Source organism: Seriola lalandi, unplaced genomic scaffold (genome assembly GCF_002814215.2).
Source record: "Seriola lalandi dorsalis isolate HSWRI2012SDOR001 ecotype SW California unplaced genomic scaffold, Sedor1 jcf7180002054647, whole genome shotgun sequence".
In the NCBI taxonomy this organism is placed as follows: domain Eukaryota; kingdom Metazoa; phylum Chordata; class Actinopteri; order Carangiformes; family Carangidae; genus Seriola; species Seriola lalandi.
This window is the reverse complement of record NW_019525200.1, coordinates 92,281-116,344: the sequence shown is the minus strand read 5'-3', so window position 1 is coordinate 116,344 and position 24,064 is coordinate 92,281. Positions and strand designations below refer to the sequence as shown.

The 24,064-nt window shown below is 40.5% G+C and overlaps 2 protein-coding genes across 2 annotated transcripts in view; both read left to right on the top strand.

Moving 5' to 3' along the window:
- The first annotated feature begins 680 nt into the window (after window positions 1-680).
- LOC147818315 (uncharacterized) lies at window positions 681-1,588 on the top strand. Its single transcript, XM_087177761.1, has 2 exons — window positions 681-930; window positions 1,149-1,588. The coding sequence occupies exons 1-2, from the start codon at window positions 681-683 to the stop codon at window positions 1,586-1,588; spliced, it is 690 nt and encodes a 229-aa protein (XP_087033887.1).
- Window positions 1,589-16,413: 14,825 nt separating this feature from the next.
- The window catches only part of tcerg1l (transcription elongation regulator 1 like), a 19,472-nt gene continuing 11,821 nt past the window's right edge, over window positions 16,414-24,064 (top strand). The window contains exons 1-4 of the mRNA XM_023420514.2: window positions 16,414-16,622; window positions 18,046-18,132; window positions 18,209-18,353; window positions 22,019-22,162. Coding sequence (XP_023276282.2) covers window positions 16,425-16,622; window positions 18,046-18,132; window positions 18,209-18,353; window positions 22,019-22,162 — 574 coding nt within the window. The 5' untranslated portion in view covers window positions 16,414-16,424. The remainder of the gene's footprint in view (window positions 16,623-18,045; window positions 18,133-18,208; window positions 18,354-22,018; window positions 22,163-24,064) is intronic.

The following is a 24,064-nucleotide window of genomic DNA, read 5'->3' as shown; positions in this document are numbered from 1 at the left end:
GCTAAACTAAATTAAGAAACAGAGATAAAGCCCAAAATGGGCTACGAAGATGACGAGGGGGGATGGACGACCGTACGCTACGGGCGGAGGCGTCAGCGCTCTCGTCAGCGTAATTGGGACTGGAGTGGGGGAACCGAGCGAGGGAAGGACCGTGCACCTCCCGGACCCTTTCGGGGACGGGATCAGTTCCCCTTCCCTAACCCTAACCCTCTGTTAGACCAAAATGGGTCCAGAGACAACAACCACCATCATCACCAGCTGCCTCATCACTGGACCCTCATTGTCTCTCTCCCCTTCCTGAAACCCACAAAACGTTAAATAACTATACTTATGGTCATTCTCCCCCCTCTCCTTCTCGCAGGAACTCCACCTGGGGAACAGGAAACGCATCGTCCTCCCGCGGCAGCTGTCAACCTGTAAAAATGGATGGAAGAACACAAACAAACATAACTTATGGATCACAAATAAACAATAACATTATAAAATACAAACCTTCTTGTACTCACCTTCATAACCTCACTCCGATGAACCAAAAGGTATACACACAGGAAAACAGCACCAGGAACACTGGAGCTCCATTGTCCACAGGGGACACGCATGGACCATCCCCACCATATTTCTCCACTCATCTGCAACCCCACACAATGGCCAAAAGGGCTGAGATGGTGGGTAGAGGCATGATGAATGCCCCACATCAGAAAGTCAGTCTGACAGATTCTGACATTGATTCTGACCCACCCACTACCAACACCAGGGTGCAGTATAGAGTTGACAATGGTGAGAGGGAACATGGTGCCTCTGTGGACATGGAAAACCAGAATTCAATAACAACAATAACTCCTACTTACCATCAAGCCAGACCAACCAGGAAAATTCATGACTGGAACATCAAAGGCCATAGACCGGTTCTCATTTTGGGGGACTCCAACGTAATTCATTGTAATTCACAGTGTAATTTATTGTACCCTACATATGCACATCTCCACTTTACTTATGCACACCCTCACTTTACATACCTGTACAGCACACACTTGCACTTTAACTGCTCTTTTGCACTTCTGGTTAGATACTAACTGCATTTCGTTGTCTTAGTACGTGTACTCTGTGCAATGACAATAAAGTTGAATCTAATCTAATCTAATCTAATCTAAACAACATCCCCCCATATGATGACATAAATATACAGGTTGACAGCTACCCGGGGGCTACATTTCATCATTTTGCACAATTGCTGGCAAAAACAACAATCCACCAGGACACTCAATTTGTGGTTCTCTCGGTGGGTATCAATAACAGGGATCAAGAACCATACAAAACTTCAATAAAGCAGCTTCGGACATTACACAGAAGGGCAGAATCCGCCTTTCCCAATGCCGATATCAGGATCCCCATAATCACCTTCTCACACCTACTATCAACTGAACAACAGCAGAATCTGGACATAATAAACACACACATTGAAAATAATTTTCCTTACTTGTATCCTTTCCCACAGGATCACTTCTCCACAACCGAGGACCACATCACCTGGACATCCAATACAGCCGAAAACATCTTTCTGGACTGGTGTGAACAGCTAGACCTATAACATCACAACTATAAACCATTTTTGGGGAAAAAAAAAATAAATAAATAAATAAATAAAAAAAAAAAATATATAACATTACTACTTACCTCACATACAACAGGAAACAAATACTCACCTGCAAAACTCACCTGGACGGCATTGGGAGAGGCGGACGGAACCCTTCACCTGCAATAGAAAAAAAGAACATCACAATCAACTAAAGAATATTTATTCAACTGACAAATACACATCTGACATAACATTCTGAATTTTAATTTGAGTTACAATACTTACCTTTAACCTTCACTTACCTTATTATTTTTTCCCCTCTTTTTTTATCAAACGTCATTCCACCCCCTGTGAACTAATACTATGTACAATTTATTGTTTTTTCCTTTTTTTTCCTCCCTTACCAGAAACAACAGATCCTGAAAAAAAGAAAAAAGAACTTCATCCACCTACTTCACATCCACAACCTGGAACGGTGGGGGAGCTCTGACCTTCAGCACACCCCCAGGCCAGCGCACCCTAATCCTACTTGGATAAACAAGACAAATACTTACCTCTACCTAACCCTAACCCTCTCTACGACCTTCCTATCAGAAGCTACAGACCTTAACGAGTATGGTAGGGGGTACGATAGGTGGCAAAACTCTGTTAACCTAACCCTCACTCTGACATTCGAAGAGGCAACAGCTCCTACAGTCAGTGATAACAGCCAGCTCTTTTACTTTTCTTTGGTGTTGCACCTTGGCCTGAGGAAGATCCATACAGGATTGAAACGTTGCTTTTTGGTGCACAATAATTTAATTTAAAAACAATTTCATTTTTTATTTATTTTTTTATTTTGTTTGAATAAAAACAAATTTGTTTGCATTTTACACATTTTTTTATTTATTTAATTTACATTTAAAAGAAAATATACACAAAAAAATAAATACATATTATAAATACATTCAATTTATATCTATTATAAAGAATAAATAATTTGATTAATAAATAACAAAGCTAAACTAAATTAAGAAACAGAGATAAAGCCCAAAATGGGCTACGAAGATGACGAGGGGGGATGGACGACCGTACGCTACGGGCGGAGGCGTCAGCGCTCTCGTCAGCGTCATTGGGACCAGAGTGGGGGAACCGAGCGAGGGAAGGACCGTGCACCTCCCGGACCCTTTCGGGGACAGGATCAGTTCCCCTTCCCTACCCTAACTTTAATTTGGTAGGCTAAAAACAAAAAAAGGCAATTCTAAATGAAGAAAAGACTTTAAAGGGTTAAAATCCATCATTATTGTTGTCCCAGGGGCCTTTTGTCCTGCTTCAGGGGGTTTCAGTCTTCTTCCAGAGGAGCTCTGTCCTCCTCTGTCGAAGCTCCAACTGATTGTGATTCTGTGAGCCCGCCTTCTTTTTATGTACTCGTTGTTTCGAAGCCCACGCGAAGCACCCGCGAAACAGGTGATTTCGAAGAGAGGAGAGGATTTTAAAGGGTAAAATACATTGTTACTGTTGCTTCAGAGAACGTTTAGTTATCATTCAATGGTGAAGATAATGATGATGATGATGGTGATGGTGATAATAATGACGATGATAAAGAAGATATCCCACAGAGATTAGTAGAGATCACAAGTGCCAAAAGAATTTTTAGTTTTGTGATTACGTTAGAATCTTCAGACTTCATCTAATGGTCTTCTATCCTCCTCTAAGGTCTTCCGGTTTCATCTAGTGGTCTTCAGGTTTCATCTAGTAGTCTTCAGTAATCCTCTAGGGTCTTTTGTCCTCATCTAGGGTTCTTTGAGTCAGCATTCTTATTATATAATCGTTAATTCGAAGCACACGCGAAGTACCCGCGAGACAGGTGATTTTAAAGTGAGGGGAGGATTTTAAAGGGTAAAAATTGATTACTGTTGTTCCAGAGATCGTTTTGTTCTTATTCAAGGGGTCTTCTCCTTATCTAGGTCGTCAAGGCTCAAACTGATCTTGATTAGGGTTAGAGCCAGAACCCAGGATTAAGTTGCATCCAATTCCATGGTTAGGGTTAGAATAAAATACAGGGTTGGGTATAGCTTCAAAGGTGAAGGTTAGGGTTAGGATAAAATACAGGGTTGGGCATAGCTTCAAAGGTGAAGGTTAGGATTAGGTCCAGATCCAGGGTTTAGGTTTAGGTAGTGACCTTTAATGTTCGTTTCAGTGTCGAATGACATTGCAGCGTAGCCCAGAGGCTATAAGAAAAGCAAATGCTGATGAATGTAGATCCAAGGCTTAGGTTTAGGCATCCAATGGTGAAGATAATAAAGACGATGATAATGATGCTGGAGGAGATGACAAGTGCCGAAAGAATTTTGATTTTGTAATTTTGTTAGAATCTTCAGACTCGATCTAATGGTCTTCTGTTCTCCTCCAGGGTCTTCAGGTTTCATCTAATAGTCTTCAGGTTTCATCTAGTAGTCTTTAGTCCTCATCTAGGGTCTTCAGTCCTCATCTAGGGTCTTCGATACTCATCTAGTGGTCTTCAATATTCATCTAGTGGTCTTCAGTCTTCATCTGGGGTTTTCAGGTTTCACCTAGTAGTCTTCTGTTATCATCTAGGGTCTTCAGGTTCCGTTTAATGGTCTTCAGTCTTTAATTTTCATCCAGTGGTCCTCAGTCCCTATCCAGTGTCTTCAGGTTTCACCTAGTGATCTTCAGGCTCCATCTAGGGTCTTCAATTCCCATCTGTGGTCTTCAGTTTCCTTCCGGTGGTCTTCAGTCCTCATCTAGGGTCGTCAGTCCCCATTTAGGATCTTCAGGTTTCATCTAATGGTCTTCAATTCTCATCTAGGGTTCTCAGTCCTCATCTAGGGTCATCAGGTTCATCCAGTGGTCTTCAGTTTTCATCCAGGGTCTACAGGTTTCATCTAGTGGTCTTCTGTTATCATCTCGGGTCTTCAGGTTCCATTTAGTGGTCTTCAGTCCCTATTTAGGGTCTTTAGGTTTCATCCAGTGGTCTTCAGTTCTTATCCAGTGTCTTCAGGTTTCACCTAATGATCTTCAGGCTCCATCTAGGGTCTTCAGTTCCCATCTAGGGTTTTCAGTCATCATCTAGGGTCTTCAGGTTCGTCCAGTAGTCTTCAGTCCTCATCCAGGGTCTTCAGGTTCCATCCAGTGGTCTTCAATACTCACCTAGTGTCTCATGTTTCATCTAGTGGTCTTCATTCCTCATCTAGGGTCTTCAGTCTTCATCTAAGTTCTTCAGGTTTCCTCTAGTAGTCTTCAGTTCTCATCTAAAATCTTCGGGTTTCATCTAATGGCTTTCAGTCCTCATCTAGGTTCTTCAGTCACTATCTTCCCACGAGTAGTAAAATGGCAGGTTACAGGATAAGCTTTCAATTTTGTAATTTTGTTTGTTAATCAACATTTTGAAATTCTTCAATATTCATTCAGCAATTACCTCTATAATCTTCTTCCAGACATCTTTAAAGGTCAAAGGTCACATACTGTGGTTGCCTTCCATTCCAAAACTTGTTAGGTGAAGAATTCGATTGAACAACATGCTGAAATTCTTTCATTTTCATTCTGCATTTTCACCTATAATTATCTTCCCGACCTCCTTAAAGGTCAAAGGTCATCGACCGTGGTTGTCTTCCATTTCAGGACTCATAAGGTGAATAATGGCGACGACGACGACGATGATGATGATGATGATGATGATGATGATGATGATGTTGTTGTTCAACTGTTTTTTAAGGTTTAAGTGTTCAGAGGGGAGACGAGAGAGAGAGAGAGAGAACGGCAGGCTTTGTGGCATACACCTTTGCGTTAAGGAAACCAGCTTGTCCGAAGGCGCGGGCGGTTTAGGTTTATAAGAATTATCTCGATGACTCTCCCCATGATGCCACTGGGCATCACAGTTGAATAGAGAGCCAAAGGCAAAGCACTGGCCATCGCATGTCAACCGGAGTCCCCCACTTTTGTGCCCACCACACCATACCGTAGTAGAGAGAGAGAGAGAGAGAGAGAGAGAAAGAGAGAGAGGGTTAGGGTTAGGGTTAGGTATTAGGATTAGGGTAGGATACTAGTTGTTTTTCATGTTTAACCCAAATGGTTCCTTGGTCCCAAATAACAAAAAAAAAAATCTCTGACCCCTTGTATGTCACAAAAATTAAACCTTAAATGCACTCTAAATTGGAAATATAATTTAAAAAATCAGTCTAAAATCAGAGTAGAACTGAAAAGCTCAAAACCTGCTTCAACAAAATGAAACCCAATTGGCTACGGAACACATTTTTGCATGATCAACCTTGGCAGGGACTTCTTCAGGTGAGAGTGTATAGTGATAATGACGAAAACACTCGATGATCGTGGGGTCTACTACTGATGATGTGTGTTAAAAGTTAGGATGGATTACCTTTAATCATAAATTCAAAGTAAATTTAAACTAATTCAATAAGACAAAGAAATCACAATTTGAACTAACTCCAAATTAAGAACCCTAAATCCAAATAACTTATAAACATGCACAGCTTAACCTCAAACACAACCTCCAGGAAAGAGAATCTGCAACACAGAAATCTTTAATTTTACAATAAGACACAATTAAACAAAACGTTTGAATAATACAGGTGTGATCCTAAGAAAAATATATTTTCAAAACCAGGTAAAAATCTAATTAAACCAAATAAACCCCTAACCCATGGATCATCTCTTCCTTCGTGATCTGTTACATTTACCCAAACAAACCAGAATATTGTCACGACTGGACAGGGAAGTGAACCCAAACGCACGACTCAAGACCAAAAGATCCAAAAAATAAACAATCTTTATTGATAAAGTATCAACAAAAAACACTCTCTTAGGAGGCAAAAAACTACTAACAAAAAATCGCTCTTGATAGAGGAAAAACACGTTCATGAGAAAATAACCAGGATAACACAAACATACAAAGGTACCTGACGTGGCTTGGCTATGGTGTGAAATGGCTTGGCTGACTGTAACAAACAAGACGAACTAGTACGGGACAAAGGGAGACACAGACTCTAAATACACACAAGGTAAGGGGACACAGGTGGAGACAATCAGGGAGGGGCAGGCAATCAGACAGGTGGGACACACACAGGGGGGGAGGAGCCAGTTATCTGAAACGAGAGGGAAGTAAGATTTCAAAATAAAACAGGAAGTCACGAGACAGCATAAAGACAGGACAACACAAAAATAACTTAACATAATCTCTTGGACATGACAAATATGACAGCATGCAGAATGTTTCCTGTTGATTTTTTTTATATGGTTAGAATTTAGTCAGTTTTCACTGACTACAACAGCTGTGAAAATCATCCTGAACATGGAGACTTTACAGAGAAAACAAGTAAATATGCTCACAGAGGATAAATCCTCACAAAGGATTCAAACATTGAGATTTTCAGGACTTGAGGAAAAACAGGATTTTAAGAAAATAAAATTAAAATTCAAACAGGAATGTCTCATTTGAATAAGAGATTATGCTGCAGCGGTTTGTTAGACTGAGAAATCCTCAGCCAGTAATACGACATTAATAACACACATTAATAGACACATCTGTACACCTCTTCAAGCTTCACACAAAGATTCATATATTAATAATACATACATATACACATACACGCACATTAATAATACCCACATTATGAATATACAATATACACACATATAGGGTCGCATGATGGCAGAAATACAAATTAAAGAGGTTTATTAGTTTTAGTGCTGTTGATGTTTTAAATCTATATATAAATAGATGTTATTTAATTTATATTAACCTTCATAAATGCTGACAGATTTTAACATAAAGAAGGTTACAGTAAATCTACACAGAAAGTGTTTAAGTCATGTTTTCCACTCATCCATCTCATGCATATCCAATGTAACAGATATTCCTCTAATTTAATCTATGCAGCCATTTACACAGGCTGACTATGGCTTATGTTTTATTCACACGGTATACACATAAATGTGACCTGAAGAATATTTTTACATGCCAAGTTTATTTTCCTGTGTTTTACAAACAATATACAACTATAGTGACTGTGTATTGGGCTCCAAGTGCTTCCAAAACACAGATTATCTATAAGTGATTACTGCTCCTGAACGCCTCCTGTTTAAACACACAGGGAGGACTGATGCTGCTGCTGATGATGACATGCTGCTCATGGTGTTATAGTGAGGAGAAGGAGAAGATGTAGAAGATGAAGATGAGGAACAGTTGATGTACTACTGATTTTCTGCTGCCTTTTTCAATGGGACCTCTAACTGTCCGTATGTAGAGTTGTTATATGTCCCAACAACTGAAATTTAAACTCAGAGAGAGAGCAAGCTGTATATCAACTCAAGTGGAACAGAAACACAGAGGCTGTCAGCCAATCACATCGCATTATAAAAACACACACACATACACACACAGTAACACAATACACATACACACATTGAGTTTGTAAGAGAGAGGGTGAGAGAAACTCTTTGTACAGATAAAGTATAGTTTTGATTGGTTGATCCACACATTCAGCATTCTAATGAAAAAACAATGAAAACAAAGTCTAAACATAAGAGCCATTGTTCAAACAAATAAACATTTATGCCAGAACAACCCACCACCTTCACTTGACCCAATAATGGTATATTCAGTTATATTTTAAAGTGAGTGTGAATGATGATGGTTAAAGTCATGTTTGATGGACTGTCGACAGACAGACAGAGACAGACACACACACAGACAGACAGAGACACACACACACACACACACACACACACACACACACACACAGACAGACACACACACACACACACACACAGGTGGTTTTGTTTGTTTACTAAACTGATGAAAACACATTGAATTTCATACTTTCTCTTTCTGTCTCTGTTTTCTGGTGATAAGACAGCAATGATGTCACTTCCTCTTCTGAGACTCTGAGACAAAACAATACTGATTGGCTGCAGAGATCCAACTGACACACACACACACACACACACACACACAAGGCTCTCACTCAGCTTTTTGTTTTCTGTAGTGCTGGATGTGGTGTAACCATGGTGACAAAGAGTTGCCATGGGAATGCTGCAGCTCTCTGTTTTTTGTCTATTACATCACAAACCAAAGCTCCACCCTCTAGATTTTGTTATTAAAATGTGATTGTTGGAGAGTTAGAGTGGACACCTGTCTGTCTGTCTCTCTGTGAAGAGAACAAAATAAATTTCAGTTTATTATCAGCAAGATCATTTCAAAGTGTGTAGAATAAAACTAATGACCGTTTCTCTTGGTGATTAGTTAAGAGTGCAGCTACATTACCATTTCATAATCATCCACATATTCCTGCACCAGCAGCAGATATCACATTAGTTGGGGTTTGCTGAGCTAACATTAGGTAATAAATCCAGGGTGCTGCGGCCACACTGACCACCTCACCTGTCCGTGACAGTGTCCACGCAACTGCTGTGGCTCATACCTGTGTTCACACAGCCAGTGTCTTTAAACACTGAGTGTGCCTTTGATAATGACCATTAATAATAATAATCATCCATCATTGATGAACGGTTTGAAAAGTGAAGAGTTAAAACTAGAAAGCAGTTGAGAGGAAGAGAGTACACAGAAAAACGAATGTTTTGTAAATTTAACAAAATAATGTATTTGTAACCTACACTGGATTTCTGTTCTGACTGTATAATACTGTAGAGGACGGAAGTCTCCAGACTCAAACCTGAAAGGATAGAAGGTAAATTAGTGTTAAAATATGACATTAAAGGGACAGTGAGACAGGTCCTCTAAATAAAAATCTTCCAACAAACAGTTTGATTTTCATGATGTCATAGAAAATGTCTGTTTTATTGTGAAACCAGACAAATGGCTCATAAAATCATTATTTCACCTCACTGGCTGATTTCTTTCTGGTTTGATGGAAAATCCCTCTCAAGGGCTGAAATACTCGTTAAGATGTTTTTTGTTTCAAAGCAGAGAAAGTTTTAGTCAAAAGACTCATTTTCAGCTGGATGCTCTCTGCTCTGCGGCTGATTGGTTAACGAGCGTCAGGAAGCTAACAAAGCATCAAGCTCATTAATAACTGAGACTCTGAGCCAAATAACAATCTGACGTAAAATGACTAAAACCTACTACTTTATGTATTGTTACAGTCAGAGAGTGAACCAATCACATCAGCAGCCAAAATAAAGACAATCAAACAGATCAATAAGAAAAACAATTACTAAAATAACTCAAACATTAACTAGAGACTAAACCAGAAATTAAACAAAGTAACTCTGTATATGTTCAATAATAGAGAAGGTGTGTAGATTTACCTGGACTATAACTGGATGATTAACTGGACACTTCTGCTGATGAACAGAAGTAAAGTAAATAATTCTCTGTTAATCATTTCAATAATTACGTTTATTGTTATTGTTACAACTGTGATACTTGCCACAGCAAACCCACAGGTTAATCTGGTACATTTACTGGTTACCATAGTAACCCACTGAGATGAGCTCATGTGTAGAGTGTGGCGAAATCAAATATCTGAAGTTCAAATAATGTGATTAAAATTCATTTACATTGTTTAAGCATTTGAAGATCCGATCATCACTGAAGTGTACATCGTGCAAGCGAACCAATACACACACACACAGGGTGTAAACAATACCAGCCCCACTGTCTGGTAATCGTGACAAACAGTCATGACTTTTTGTTACGGTGAAAATGAAAAAATGAATCTGTTGAGAACAACAACAACAAACAAGTTAGAGGATTCATGTTTGTTGATGTGACACAAACAAACAAATAAACATCAGCTGAGAACTGTCTCACTCTCACACCTGTCTCTCCCCTGCTCATGTTTTTGATACATTACCACGGTAACCATGGGTGATACTACAGCCCGTTGGAAACTGTTGTGTTTCCATGGTGACAATAAAGGAATGGAGAAGGAGGGGGGAGATGGGGAGAGGAGGAAGATAATTGTGTTTTAGGAAACACTTTAACAAATCGCAGCTGGCTGGCAGCTGACAGGCAGCAGAGTGAGGGGGTGGGGGGTAATGGGTGTGTTTTGCGCCGTCATGCCGACTGCAGCTCATTAAACAGCTTTCATCATCACAACATGACAACAGACAGAAAGAGAGATGGAGAAATGGAGAGATGGAGGATAATGGAGGAAAATAGAAGGTTAGAAAATACTTCACCATTATAGCTCAGCCTCTCTCATTCTCTCTCTCTCTTTTATTCTTTACTCTCAGTCTCCAGACTGAAACAACTCAATTTCACCCCTCACTAACACTGTGTGTGTGTGTGTGTGTGTGTGTGTGTGTGTGTGTGTGTGTGTGTGTGTGTGTGTGTGTGTGTGTAACCAGCAGTCATTTAAAACAATGACAAACTGCCAGCGAGAGGAGAAAGAAAAGTGAATGTGATAAAAGATTTAGAGATTTCAGAGTCTGGATTTCTTCACGTTTTTTACCTCATGCTGTTCTCTAACCCTAACCCTTCACTCATTAACACAATTATAATTATAACTAACTAAGGATGACATTTAATCTGTAATCTGATTATAATAATCTGAACATCTCATCATCACCTACAGTAACAGATTATTAACTGATGCTGAGAACACCTTCCAGTCAACTGTGTGTCCACCCACCTGTGGCCACACCCATCTGTTCACCTGGCCAGTTATTACCCCCACCACAGAGGTTGTTTTCACCCATGTTTGTTTATTTGCAGGACCATGCAAAAAGTTCTGAACCAACTTTCACCAAACCTGGTGCAGGGATTGGGAATTCAGATCCAAGAGTTTCCTGCTGCCTGTTCATCAAAGAATCTTAATGTTTTATATGACTCTGGATAAACAGGGATGTAACCTGAAACTAGTCTGAGTGGAGGAGGAAGACAACTACGAGGCAGTAATTCTAGTTCTTCACTGAAAAGGACAAGCTGTTTTGTCCCTGCATCAGGTACTGTGGTCTGAACCATCTTCTTTTATTCATCTCTTCAGCCCTTGAGCTCCTGCAGGCAGCAGCAGCCATTTTCTCCAACCATCCCTCCAGGAAGGGGAACTAATGGAAGACAGCCTCTAACCCCTGTGGACATTATGAGTATCTTATTATGCCATTGAGTTTAACTAAAGCCCCAGTAGCATCCAGGCCTTAGTCAATGATGTCCTCCAGGACAGGCTGAAGACACATCTCTGTTTGTGGTTTCAAACCTTCTCAGACTTTGTCTCCAACCCTGATCATCCTGAAGCAGCTGCAGAGGTTTTCGGGTTTGTAGGATGTACAGTTCAGTACAGTTCAGTTCAGTTCAGCTCAGTTCAGTTCAGCTCAGTTCTATAAGACAGTTCCTTCCCTCTACATATCTAATCACTGCCGTCCTCTCCATCTCTCTGTTACCCTTTGTATTCATCCTCCTCTCCATCCTCTGGCCTACTTCCTATAAATATTTGTTCACTTCACTCCAGCACATGTTACATTTATTTTAATACAGTTTTATGAATGTAAAACCCTTTCACTCTCGTTTACACCTCCACCAGGGATTAGCAGTTATACATAAAACATGTATTAAATGTTCTCTGATATCTGCTGGTAATTTGAATTAATTGAATCAGTGGTAAAGCTCTAGTTTGCTAGAATAATGAATTCATCTTCTGAAATCCTAACAGTGTTTAAATGAGTTTGAGTTTGAATCTATAGGCATTTGTCTCAATTATATTTCTGTACATTTTTACTATGAATCATTTCTTATCAACAGAGTTAAATCCAGACAAAAGTCAGATGTTGAAATTGATTTATATATGATAAAAGGGTTTATCAATAATCAACCAGACAGGAGCTTCAGCATTCATCCCACCTCTACCATCCAATCACAGTCTGTGGGCGGAGCTAAATGTTGTATGATAAAGTAGATAATCACAGTTAGTCACTATAGCATATCATTAGTCTTGAATCAGTTTGTCTGAAAGGTCGACGACTTAACAGAGAATCTCTGAACACACAATCTATCCAGTCAATATAAACTGTGTGTGTGTGTGTGCTTTAGCATAGCTTCACAGCTCAGAAACAGTTACTGATATCAGATAAAACACACACACACCTTCCTCCTCACAGCAAGAGACAAAGGAGGCAATAGGGCTGTTAAATCGTGTGTTTGTCTGTGTGTGTGGTTGTGTGAGCGTACGTTAATGGATTACCCGGGATGGGCAGACTCACACACACACACACACACATAGAATATATAGTTGTCATTATCTCACTAATGGATACATGGCTGTAATGACAACACACACACACACACACACACACACACACACAGAGTAGATGGGCTGCATCAGAGAGTGCTGAATCTCAGAATACTGAAGTATTTGATGTAATAAAATCACAGTATTACTGTGAACTGCAAAATCAATATCCAATCAAATCTGACAGTGTAATATAGTATAGTAGTAAGATTAATCTGATACGTGTCAGCGTTATTATTCCAACTTTACTTTGTCAAAACCAAATTAAGGACGTATCATGTTATATCTTAATATTCGATTATATTATATTGTTATTATTTATTTTCATGTTTGTTTTACTTGTTTTCATAAAACACAGTTCTCTGCTCAGTTTCCTGCCTGCTGGCCACTCCATATCTGCACACACCTGTTCCCATTTATCCTATTATTCCCTCTGTATACACTTCCTGTATAACTTCCTGTTCATCACCTGGCTGCTTCGCGCCCACAGCCACCTGGGGCCCTCAACTCATGTCTGACCTCTGTCTTGACACCCTGACGTATCTACGTTGGTGTTGTTGTTGCTACAGTTTTGTATAAGAGGGCAACAAACAAGGATTATCATGTTTGTTAGATCCAAAACTGGCAACAATGACATACGTATGAAACGCAGCCTGTGGCCGGGGTTAGGGTTAGGTCCCTCCCTCAGTGAATGAATGGTGAAAATGTCTAAAGACAAAAGAGGAATGTTGATGAAGGAAAGAAAAAAGCACAAGATAATGTAAATGAATGGAATATTTACCAACACACGCAACACTTTTAAACGTGTTAACAGGTGTAGCTGCTGCTGCTGGTGTAGCAGGGTGTATCGCTGCCACCCAGCTGTCTGTGAGCTGTGAACTGTTCACAGTTGATTCATTTTCATCATGTGTGTGCAACAACAAGGCAAAAAATTAATGTAATTAGCAAGTGAACTCTTGCTGAGGTTAAATTTGACTCAGTTTGACATTTGAAAGCAATAAAAACACCATGAATCACATTAAGCCTGAAACTTTTCCTAAATAAGTTTATTTATTGGTTTGAAATTTGCAAATGCGTTTGTTGTTTTATTTTAAGTTGAAAACTACCATTCAAGAAGTTAGGGTTGGATTCATAGAAATTCAGAGAAATAATTCTGGCTGTTGTGTTCTCAGATGACATGAGATAATATATATTATAATAATACAAGAAAAACTCTCTGTCTGCTCTCTGAAACATTAGCGATCAATTAATGAGTCATCAGAAATCTATCAATTTATGGTTCAACTTTGGGGATAGGGTTTAATTATAAGGGCTCCATCATGGTGATAGAGGTGGGAATAAAATGCATTTGTTACAATTACATATGATGCCAGGCAGGTCCTGAAACCTCTCCCGCCCCAGATGCACAGGACCACCCTGGCAGACTGTTTCTGTGCTCTTTACCAAGCTCTCCAGACCTGGGTCTGTTGATCTGCCTGATTCCTGTTGCTGACTGTTTGTCTGACTCTGCTGAGCTGTACAGTTCATGTATTACATAACAAAGTTCCGTACAAATAAAGTTATTAATAATAGTCCACGTTCATAATGTGTTTTGGATAACTTCACATCTGTTCATGATCTGAGGAGGGAACAGGCAGGCTGCTCCTTGAGAGCGCCACCATTTACCGGAGCTTTAATCGGTTTGAACCGGAGAGAGAGAGAGAGAGAGAGAGAGATTCCGTGACTGGAACAGCCTGTGCTGCCGCCGACTCCGGTATTTTCTACCTACAGGCGTCGCATTGTCTGTCACCGCCGTGACACGCATGGTCTGTCTGTTACAACCGGGAATCTCTCTCTCTCTCTCTCTCTCACACACACACACACACACACACACACACACTCTTTCTCTCTGTCTTTCGGTGTTCTTCTGTCGCCGTTGATCCTCGTGGCCCCAGCTGTTTCTACTTTCACCTTTACCGGATGGGAGGATGATCTGCGGACCTCAGTGAAACAGCTGGAGGAGCGAGTCGACGCTCAGGACGTGACCGGACGGAGGAGGGTCCCGCCGGTCTGAGGAGCAGTTACCAGGACAGAAGCTGGAGAAGCTCCGCAGGTCGGTAAGTGACACATACCGGAATTTAACCCGTTAATTAACACGGTAATAACCCGTAATAATCCACTGAGCTACAGACACTGACTCAGCAGCAGCATCGATGCTGACACACTGACAGTACTATAAGCACTGAGTATACTGTCAGTACTACAAGTACAAGTAGTAATGTGAGTATACTGACAGCTGTACTGTTATGGTTTACAAAGCTGCTGTGGAACTAAAATGGACTACATCACTACTTTAGTTTAATTTAACCTGAGAGATTTTTACCACCAGCTTTCAGAGAAACAGGTTTGAATAAATCTCAGTTTTATGTTTTGGGGTTTAAAAGATGTTAGGATTGTAAACATGCCCTGAGACAGACTGTAACTATGAGTCCAAGTCTGACACAGGAAATTATAACGTCTGATATTACACCTCTGTTACACTGGCTTGTGGACATGTACACGAGCAGCTGTGGACAGTTGTGGACACCATGAACGTGCAGTTTTTTTTTCATTTATACTTCGCTTGAATACACGTTTCATACATGAAATCAAAATGGCGACATCCACACAAGAAGAAGAAGAGCTGCTTCGTCTGCTGCACTGAACTGTAGACGTGAGGGCCGGACCTCCTCACAGCCTCTTTTGAAATGCAGTGTCCATCTTTGTTTTCCAGCTCATGTGTAGTTGGTACCTTTGTAACATAGTGGCTATGCCGACGACACAGAAACTTGCATACACGCTCCAATGACGAAATGTACCTCACACGGACCCTCGTAGACCCCAGTAGATCCTCGTTGACCCAGCAGACCTTCATGATCCCTCATGGACACCAGCAGACCCTTGTGGACCCCTGTGGACCGATGAAAACAGTGGAACCAGCAAAGTGTTATGCAACTCCCTGGTGATACACCTGAACCAGTTAGAACTGTAGAACCAGTGGAACCAGTAGCAGAAGTTCAAACTGTGGACCCAGTTCCTCTGTGACGGACGTGATGATGGTTGGAGGTGATCAATATAAAACGGATAATCACTCTGATCAATAATCAAACTTGTAGACCTGGTCAGTAGAAAAAACCTGAACCTTCAGTCAATTGAAAGTGTTGATGAAGTATTGATGAAGTATTGATAGTATTTGAAACCATTAATGCAGGAGGTGTTAATGTAGTGTTGGTATTTCTAAAGTATGAATTTCTGGCAGTGTGTAATTTTGATTGAGTATTGATGAAGTAGAAATGAGATATTGATGAGGTACTGATGGAGTATTGATACTGTGACAGTTCATTTGTGTTTCAGGTAAAGAATCAGATTAATAAAGACTTTTTCGTACCGACTGATGACTCAGTTCTGTTCACTGTGTCAGACTGTATTTTTAATAGAATTTATTTTTTATGGTTTTTGTTCTCATCTTTTCTTCTTTCATCTTTATCTTTGTATTTTCTGCTTTAATTTGAAAGAATTTATAAGTTCAGACTTTTTAACTGTGATCAATAATCAACTTGCCTTTGATTGTTGGTGCTAATTCATCCTGATTGGTTTGTCTGCTAGGTTGTGATGTCATCGTGATGCTGCCAGTTTCCAGGTTTAAAGGTCAGCCGGTTGGCATGGTAACCACCACCATGCCCTGGCTGTCTGTCAGCAGTGAACCTGCCCCCCAGTGGTTGTGGTTGGCTAGTTGGTCTGCAGCAACGTACCAGGCCACGCCCCCTCTGGTCCTCTGTCCCCCCGCTGTGTGGATACCTGAACACGCTCACATGATACAGGTAACACATGCATCTGGTTCAGGTAACACACCTGGTAAATCTTCGGTCTGAACCTGTAAATAGTAAAAAAAAGTTTTACTTTAGTCAGCTGATCTCTCATTTATCAAGGAAAAATAACAATAACAACAATAACACATCCCTGCAGGATACAGTTGAGACTACATTTCCCACAATCCACAGCTGGAATCAAATTCACCTTCATATATAAAGTGTTGGTTGAGTGTCTGATCCAGAGTTCGGACTTCTCTGTCGTCTGGAGATAAGATGAAACTTTAATGATCCCTCAGGGCAAAGTGAATAATTGTCAGTTAATTATTGGTAGCGTGTTAATTATCTCATGCAGCTCTTCTTTAATTCTTTCTGCATAAACTGCAGAGACCGAGTTTAACATCTTATCAGCAGATTGTCTAATGAAAGTGTTTGTGTGAAACAAAGAAAGACATTAAACTCCACAGGCAGCTGAACTTTACAGAGACAACCTGACTGATGATGATGATCATTATTATTATTATTACTATTGTTGTTGTTATTATTATTATTGGTCTGAATTTAACACGTGAACCTTACATTTTTATATTTTCATACGTGGGCTTTGAATGTGGTGAATCATATTGTTTTTACTTTAATAACAGATCTGTGAAAGTTCCTTCACTATGTTTAAAGAAATACTTTTTAAATATGAAGATGATAAAACGTATTCAGAGAGCAGATACTGGCTCTGCTTCAGCGGCCTCATCTTTCTTCTCTGTCGGCTGCTTTTCGTTTTTTACAGTCCTTTACCGTCCTCAGTGATTTAAAGAGACTGCAGAGAGTAGGTCACCTGTCTGTCTGTCATCCTGTCTGTCTGTCTATCTGTCTATATATCTGTCTGTCTGTCTGTCTGTTCAAAGGATATAGAGAAATCTGATTATATGTACTGGTCCTTAAACTTAACACCTTGACACTGAGTGTACTCAGGGTGTGGTCAATACACAGTGACATCATTGGTGGGCGTGGTCAGCGGTCAGTGGCTTTTCCCTCAGTCCTGATCTGTCTGAGTTTGTGCTGAAAGTCTCTGTCCTACAAACCGAGTCAAGGTCAGATTGACAAACAGTCACCAGTCAGGAGACATGAGACAGGTCACTGCAGACAGAAGACAGCAGGATGTCAAGAGAGACTTCACTTCAGTATTGCTCTGATTCTCTTTTTCTGACCAGAGGTCAAGTTTAGGGGTCACTGAAAAAGTTCTTTACTCTTTGTGGTTCTACTGGTTCTTTATGTGGTTCTACCAGATCTTCATGTGGTTCAGTGGTTTTAAACACAGACATACAGAGGAGAAACACACACACAGACACAGCTTTGTGTTTTTAGTGTGTTTAGGGTCAGGGTTAGTTTTAAGTTTTTGTCCCTCTCGGCCACCATCTCTAAACTACTGTTGTTTCAGTGGGAGCGTCCAGCTGTTGAAGTCGTTCCTCTTCTCCCTCCGTTCTATCGATCTTCTCCTATTCATCACCCTCATCGTCTACCCAAGGTACACACAAACACACACGCGCACACACACACACACACACACACAGCGTGATACTAACATGCTGACATGTTTGCAGCTAGTTGAAGGCTGGATCTCACCAGAGGAAGTGGGCGTTTTTCAGAGAAGAGACAAACATCTCCTTTTGACCAATCAGATCATCCAGAGACCAGAAGGACACGCCCCCAGAAACCAGCACCTGCTGTTTCCGTCTCATCTCACAGGTAAGACATCACCCGATGCAGGCGGGTGGAGATAGAGGCAGCATCATGAAATTATCTGAGTGGTTTGTTTTTTGTCCAATGAGAGACGAGACTCCTCTGTTAACTCTTCCTCCTGAATTAACCTTTATTTAAACTGCAACTGTGGTGCGTTCAACAGCATATTGTGTAATACAAGTGTTGTAACTATAGCAGCTGAGAAGGACATTATTTGTGTTGTGTTTGAAGAATTTTTGGAACCTGGAGAAAGTGGTATAAAGAGGTGTTGAACACATTTACAGTCTGTGTGTGGAAAGGGTTTGGAAAGGGTACTTGTATTATTTAATCTCATTGATGTTAGTGGAGCCATGTGACCTGTTAGTGTGTTAGTCTGGATTGTTAATCTATCGTCTGGGCACCTGGTGTTTTCTCCGTCTTTTAACCTGCACCCATAGAGACAGGAATGTGTCAACAGTTCCCCCAATCAGATCACTTAGCTGTAGATGGAGGCAGAGCTTCTAACTAGCTCAGTTCAAAGTTTTTCGCTCCAGAACAGGAACATTTTTTTACATGTAATTTTATTCTGAAAAGGCTGCCCTTCCTGTAAGTGACTAATCAGCTGTCATCATTCTGCTGCAGCTCAGCTGGAATTGAACCACCAACTCAGAGGCCAGGTGTATTTCAGAGATGCTGCATTCATGTCTGCCATGTTGCCATGACAACAGCTCTCATTTTTGAGAGCTGATTGGCTGTGTAGCTTGCTGCTTGGAGTTTGTGAATGTGTGTTATCTGCTGGGACATACATACACACACACACACACACACACACACACACACACACATAAAGTTGCTGTCAAATGTATTAAGATGATTGGTACATTTAAATCACCCAATGGAGCACGATGGGAAATGTGCCAATTCAGACCTGAGACTACAAATTTACCTTTTATTGATTGAATTGATTGAATAAATCATTAAGTCGAAACCCAGCGAGCTCATTTGTATGACAGGGGCGGACCTTAAGAAAAGAAAAATTGTTTTTTTTGTATAAATATGTTTTCAATCTGAAAACCAAAATCTGGATTAGAGTCTGAGTTTCATTGTTGTATTTGTGGTTGTCATGAAGTCTGCAACCTGTAGGAGGTGCCAGCAGCACTGAAGAGACAAGAACATTTACTGAAGGGAGACATCTCTGAGAGAAGTTCTGGAGGGCTGGACTTGACTGCACTGGATTTATTGAACTGCACCGGACTGGATTGGATTTATTGAACTGAACTGAATTTATTGAACTGAACCGAACTGATTGGATTGGACTGGACTGGACTGGACTGGGCTTTTTGAACTGAACCGGACTCAATTGAATTGGATTGGATTGGACTGGACTGGACTAGACTGGACTGGACTAGACTGGACTGGACTGGATTGGATTGGACTTGATTTATTGAACTGAACCAAACTGATTGGATTGGACTGGACTGGAGCTCATGTCTCCCTCATTAAAACAGATGCTCTCTTGATGGCTCCAGCAGAACTAGCTCGGTTCCCTCAGATGTGTTGGAGTCTTGTGTTTTCCCTCTGGATGTGTTGGTTTGTTTGAGACTTCTGGAAGCCACCAGATTAAATGTGGTATTATTTTGGTGAGCGTGGGTGTGTGCTTTCTGGCAGAAGCTCAGATTCTCTTCAGTGTGTCAGTGTGTTTACAGTTTGTCAGGAGTGATTTGTCTCAGATTTTCACTGCGTAGTTACAGATGAAAACTGTTCACATGTGAAATTCAATTCTGCTAAACTTGGAGTGAAAATCAAAAACAGCACGAAATATATAATGACAGCAACTTCAACAAGGAGTCTGTGTTTATTTTAAAGTGAAGTTACACAATCAGAGGAATGTAAAAAGTATTTTTCTATGAGTTGATATGAGACTAAATAAGAGCGTACCTCACTACTAAGAAAGAACAGCTGGACACACCTGGTCAGAGTGGATCTACTGGTGAGACAGAGGCAGGCGATGAACCGTTAGTCGTCCACATAGAGACGATAACACAGTCTTTTATTCCATATTTCAATATGTCAGTGAATAGGACTTGTAGGAGCCTGAAGAATATCTATTTGTGTGTGTGTGTGTGTGTGTGTGTGTGTGTTGCAGCTGTAGTGATGTTCTTGGCAGCAGGTGGGGACACACATAAACACACGTGGGTGGTCAGCAGCTGAGCTCTCTTTGACTGGCAGCCTGCTTTCATTATATTGTGTGTGTGTGTGTGTGTGTTCAGCTCATGTCTCGTGCTTTAGAGTTCATCAGTCGACCTCTGACTTTACAATGTTTCTACAAACAACACCTCCAATAAGAGGAGTTCTTCTAAACTGACCAATCACAGGCCTTTACTCATAAATTACCTGTCTGTGTACCTGTCTGTATAAGCACTAACAAATACACACTAACACATATGCACTAATATGTATGCATTAACGCACCTGATGTCCAACTTTATCTCTTTACTGAAAAAATAATCCTCATAAATCTGCCGTTTCATTCTCAGTTGTGTCATCGCTCAGGAACTGACACACAATCTCTTAATCAACCACACTGATGAAGAAAATAGAGTCCTATCTACAAAGTTCAGTCAAGCTGACAGTGAAGACGCCTTCACAGAGTGTTAATCAGTGACATCATCTAACTCTCAGACAAATCAGTGACAGATCCAGCTCCAGATTACAGTGCAGTGTGGTTTAGGCAGGTCTATCAGCTGGACCTCAATACTGCAACTCCATCCCACAAACACTGGTGCACACTCTCCGGTTCAAAAAGATTTCACTAGAGACAGCAGCATATGTATCAGGGACCTTTTGGTTTCATGTCAGGGGTGTTTTGAAATATATTATAACTTCCTTTGGAAAATAAAATATAAAATTCAGTGTCATAGTTGTTTAGTTCATGTTATTTTTATGCTCAGATATATCACCGCATTTCAATCAAAATAAATATATAAAAACACAAAACAAACAGAGGCAGTGCACTTTATTTTTGGATATAACAGGTGTCCTCCCCCCAGGTTCCCCCATTTCTGTGTGTTTTCTTCTTATCACTTAATGGTTGTGCTCTCAGTCGTGTATGTGCCTTGTCCTTTGGGGCCACCATACTCAGATGATACTGTGAGTAAATATGAACTACACATTATTACTAGCTGCGATCTTGGATAAATGTATTATTTGATGAGTATTTTTCAGAATGAGCAGATCATTCTGTTCCATTCACGGTCTTTACACAGATGTTCTATTATTACTATGATGCTGCTGCGGTCGGCAGATTTAGGTCAGTGTTTCCTGAAAGGAACACAAATGTGTGGAGGCGGACTGATACACACAAAGATCTGCACTGGAACAGTAGAATATGGTAAAACCAGAGAATAGTGACACTCGGATGTCCCATTCTTTTCGTCACCATAAAAACACAACGTGTGACTTGTGTGATTTCTTCACATGTTTTGTTCAAATTCAGCTCATGACCTAATTTTTATTTTGTGGTCCCAGACTTCTTTGAGTAATCGATGAAGATGCCATCAGGTGTGTTACAGCCATTAGGTAGTTAGTTCTATAGTTAGTCAGTTAGGTGGTTAGTAAGCAGTTTCAGAGAGGGGTTAAAAAGTCCTTGATTCACTGATGAAGATTCAAATCAACATGTTCTCTGTTTTCAGGTTGGGTTAGAAGAGGAACTACAAAAACCAGACACACCAAGACAGAGGACTCCTCCTCCTCCTCCTCCTCCTCCTCCTCCCCGCTGCACCTCCTCTCTCTGTATCCTCTCCGCCTGCCTCTCCTCACCACTCGTGCTCCAACAGGTGAGTCTTGTTCCTATCCTCATCAGTAATCTCTGCATTTCCTTCAGGATCAATAACAGGATTGGGATCAATAACAGGTTCTGGTTTTGTAGCTTCAACAGGTGGTACTTTTTAGTTTCGGAATAATAATGGGTTCTACATGTGGTTCTGGATAAGTTACTGGTTATAGTTTGGGTTCTGGTTTAGATGGAGGACAACTGTCCTGATTGTGTCTGGTTCTGGTTCTGTAGACAGAAGATGGACTTGGCATCTTGAAGTAAAACATGAAGACGACATTAAATAACTCAAAAATATTTCATTAAACCTGTTTTTATTTTTTCTATTTGACAGTGGGTTTTTTTTTTTTTTTAAGTATTTTTTGGGGGCTTTTTTATGCCTTTATTCAATAGTACAGTAGAGAGACAGGAAAAGGATAGGCAGAGAGAGGGGGAATGACATGCAGCAAAGGCCGTCCGATGCGGGACTCGAACCGGGGCCAACTGCAGCGAAGACTGTAGCCGCTACACATGGGGCGCCTGCTTAGACCATAGTGGTTTTAACATGAAATCAATCTAATCAATAAATCTGTGATCACATGATTGACTGATGAGGTTTAATAACACTGATGTTATTGATTGTTAATTGATCATCAGTTTGTTGGTCAAATGATCAAAGCTAGGTTCATTGAAGGAAGACGCTCCTCTCTGTACATTATCACACTGCTCAACACCCGAACTGAACTCAACTGAGCATGCTGAGAAAATACAAAGACTCTAACCTTATTATAACGTTTTATCATTTGATCAGTTTGGAACCAGAGTGATGATGTCAGAGTGATCACATGATTCTCACTTGTTCCTGAAACTGATGATTAACTTGTCTTGTTGCAGCTGCATTATGGGATCTGTAGTCTTGTTACAGACTTTATCTGGTCCTCAGGCCTCTTCCTTCATTGTTTAGCTGCTCTTCAGTTCTGTTGTTTATTTTTAATCTTTGTCAATTAAAATCCAGCTTGACTTGATTTCATCCTGCTGTGGATCTGCAGCAGCTGCTGCTTTGGTTTCCTGCAGCAGCAGCGAGACAAATCTGCAGATCAGCATGTCATTATTGAAAAGAAACCGACAAACAGCAACAGCAACAGCAAACAAATGAAATCAACAGCAGGGAGCCAAAAGCAGAGAAGAAGAAACAGACAAATGCTCAGAGTGGAAGGACAAAGCATCAGAGACAGGAAGTGACCACAGACATCAGACAGACTTCACTGGTTCACTGGTTCACTGCTTCACTGCTTCACTAGTTCACTAGTTCACTGGTTCATTGGTTCATTGGCTCACTGGTTCATTCATTAATTGGTTCACTGGTTCATTGATTAATTGGATTACTGGTTCATTGGTTCATTTGTTCACTGGTTGACTGGTTGACTGGTTCATTGGTTCACTGGTTCATTGGTTCATTGGTTCACTGGTTCATTTGTTCACTGGTTCATTTGTTCACCGGTTGACTGGTTCATTGGTTGACTGGTTTATTGGTTCATTTGTTCACTGGTTCATTGGTTCACTGGTTAATTTGTTCACTGGTTCACTGGTTCATTCGTTAATTGGTTCACTGGTTCATTGATTCATTGGTTTATTGGTTCATTGGTTTACTGGTTCATTGGTTCACTGGTTGACTGGTTCATTGGTTGACTGGTTTATTGGTTCATTCATTCATTCATTCATTCATTCCTTCGTTCACTGGTTGACTGGTTCATTGGTTTATTGGTTCATTCATTCATTCGTTCACTGGTCGACTGGTTCATTGGTTCACTGGTTCATTTGTTAATTGGTTCACTGGTTCATTCATTCATTGGTTCACTGATTCATTGGTTCATTCATTCATTCGTTCACTGGTTGACTGGTTCATTGGTTCACTGATTTCCTGTTC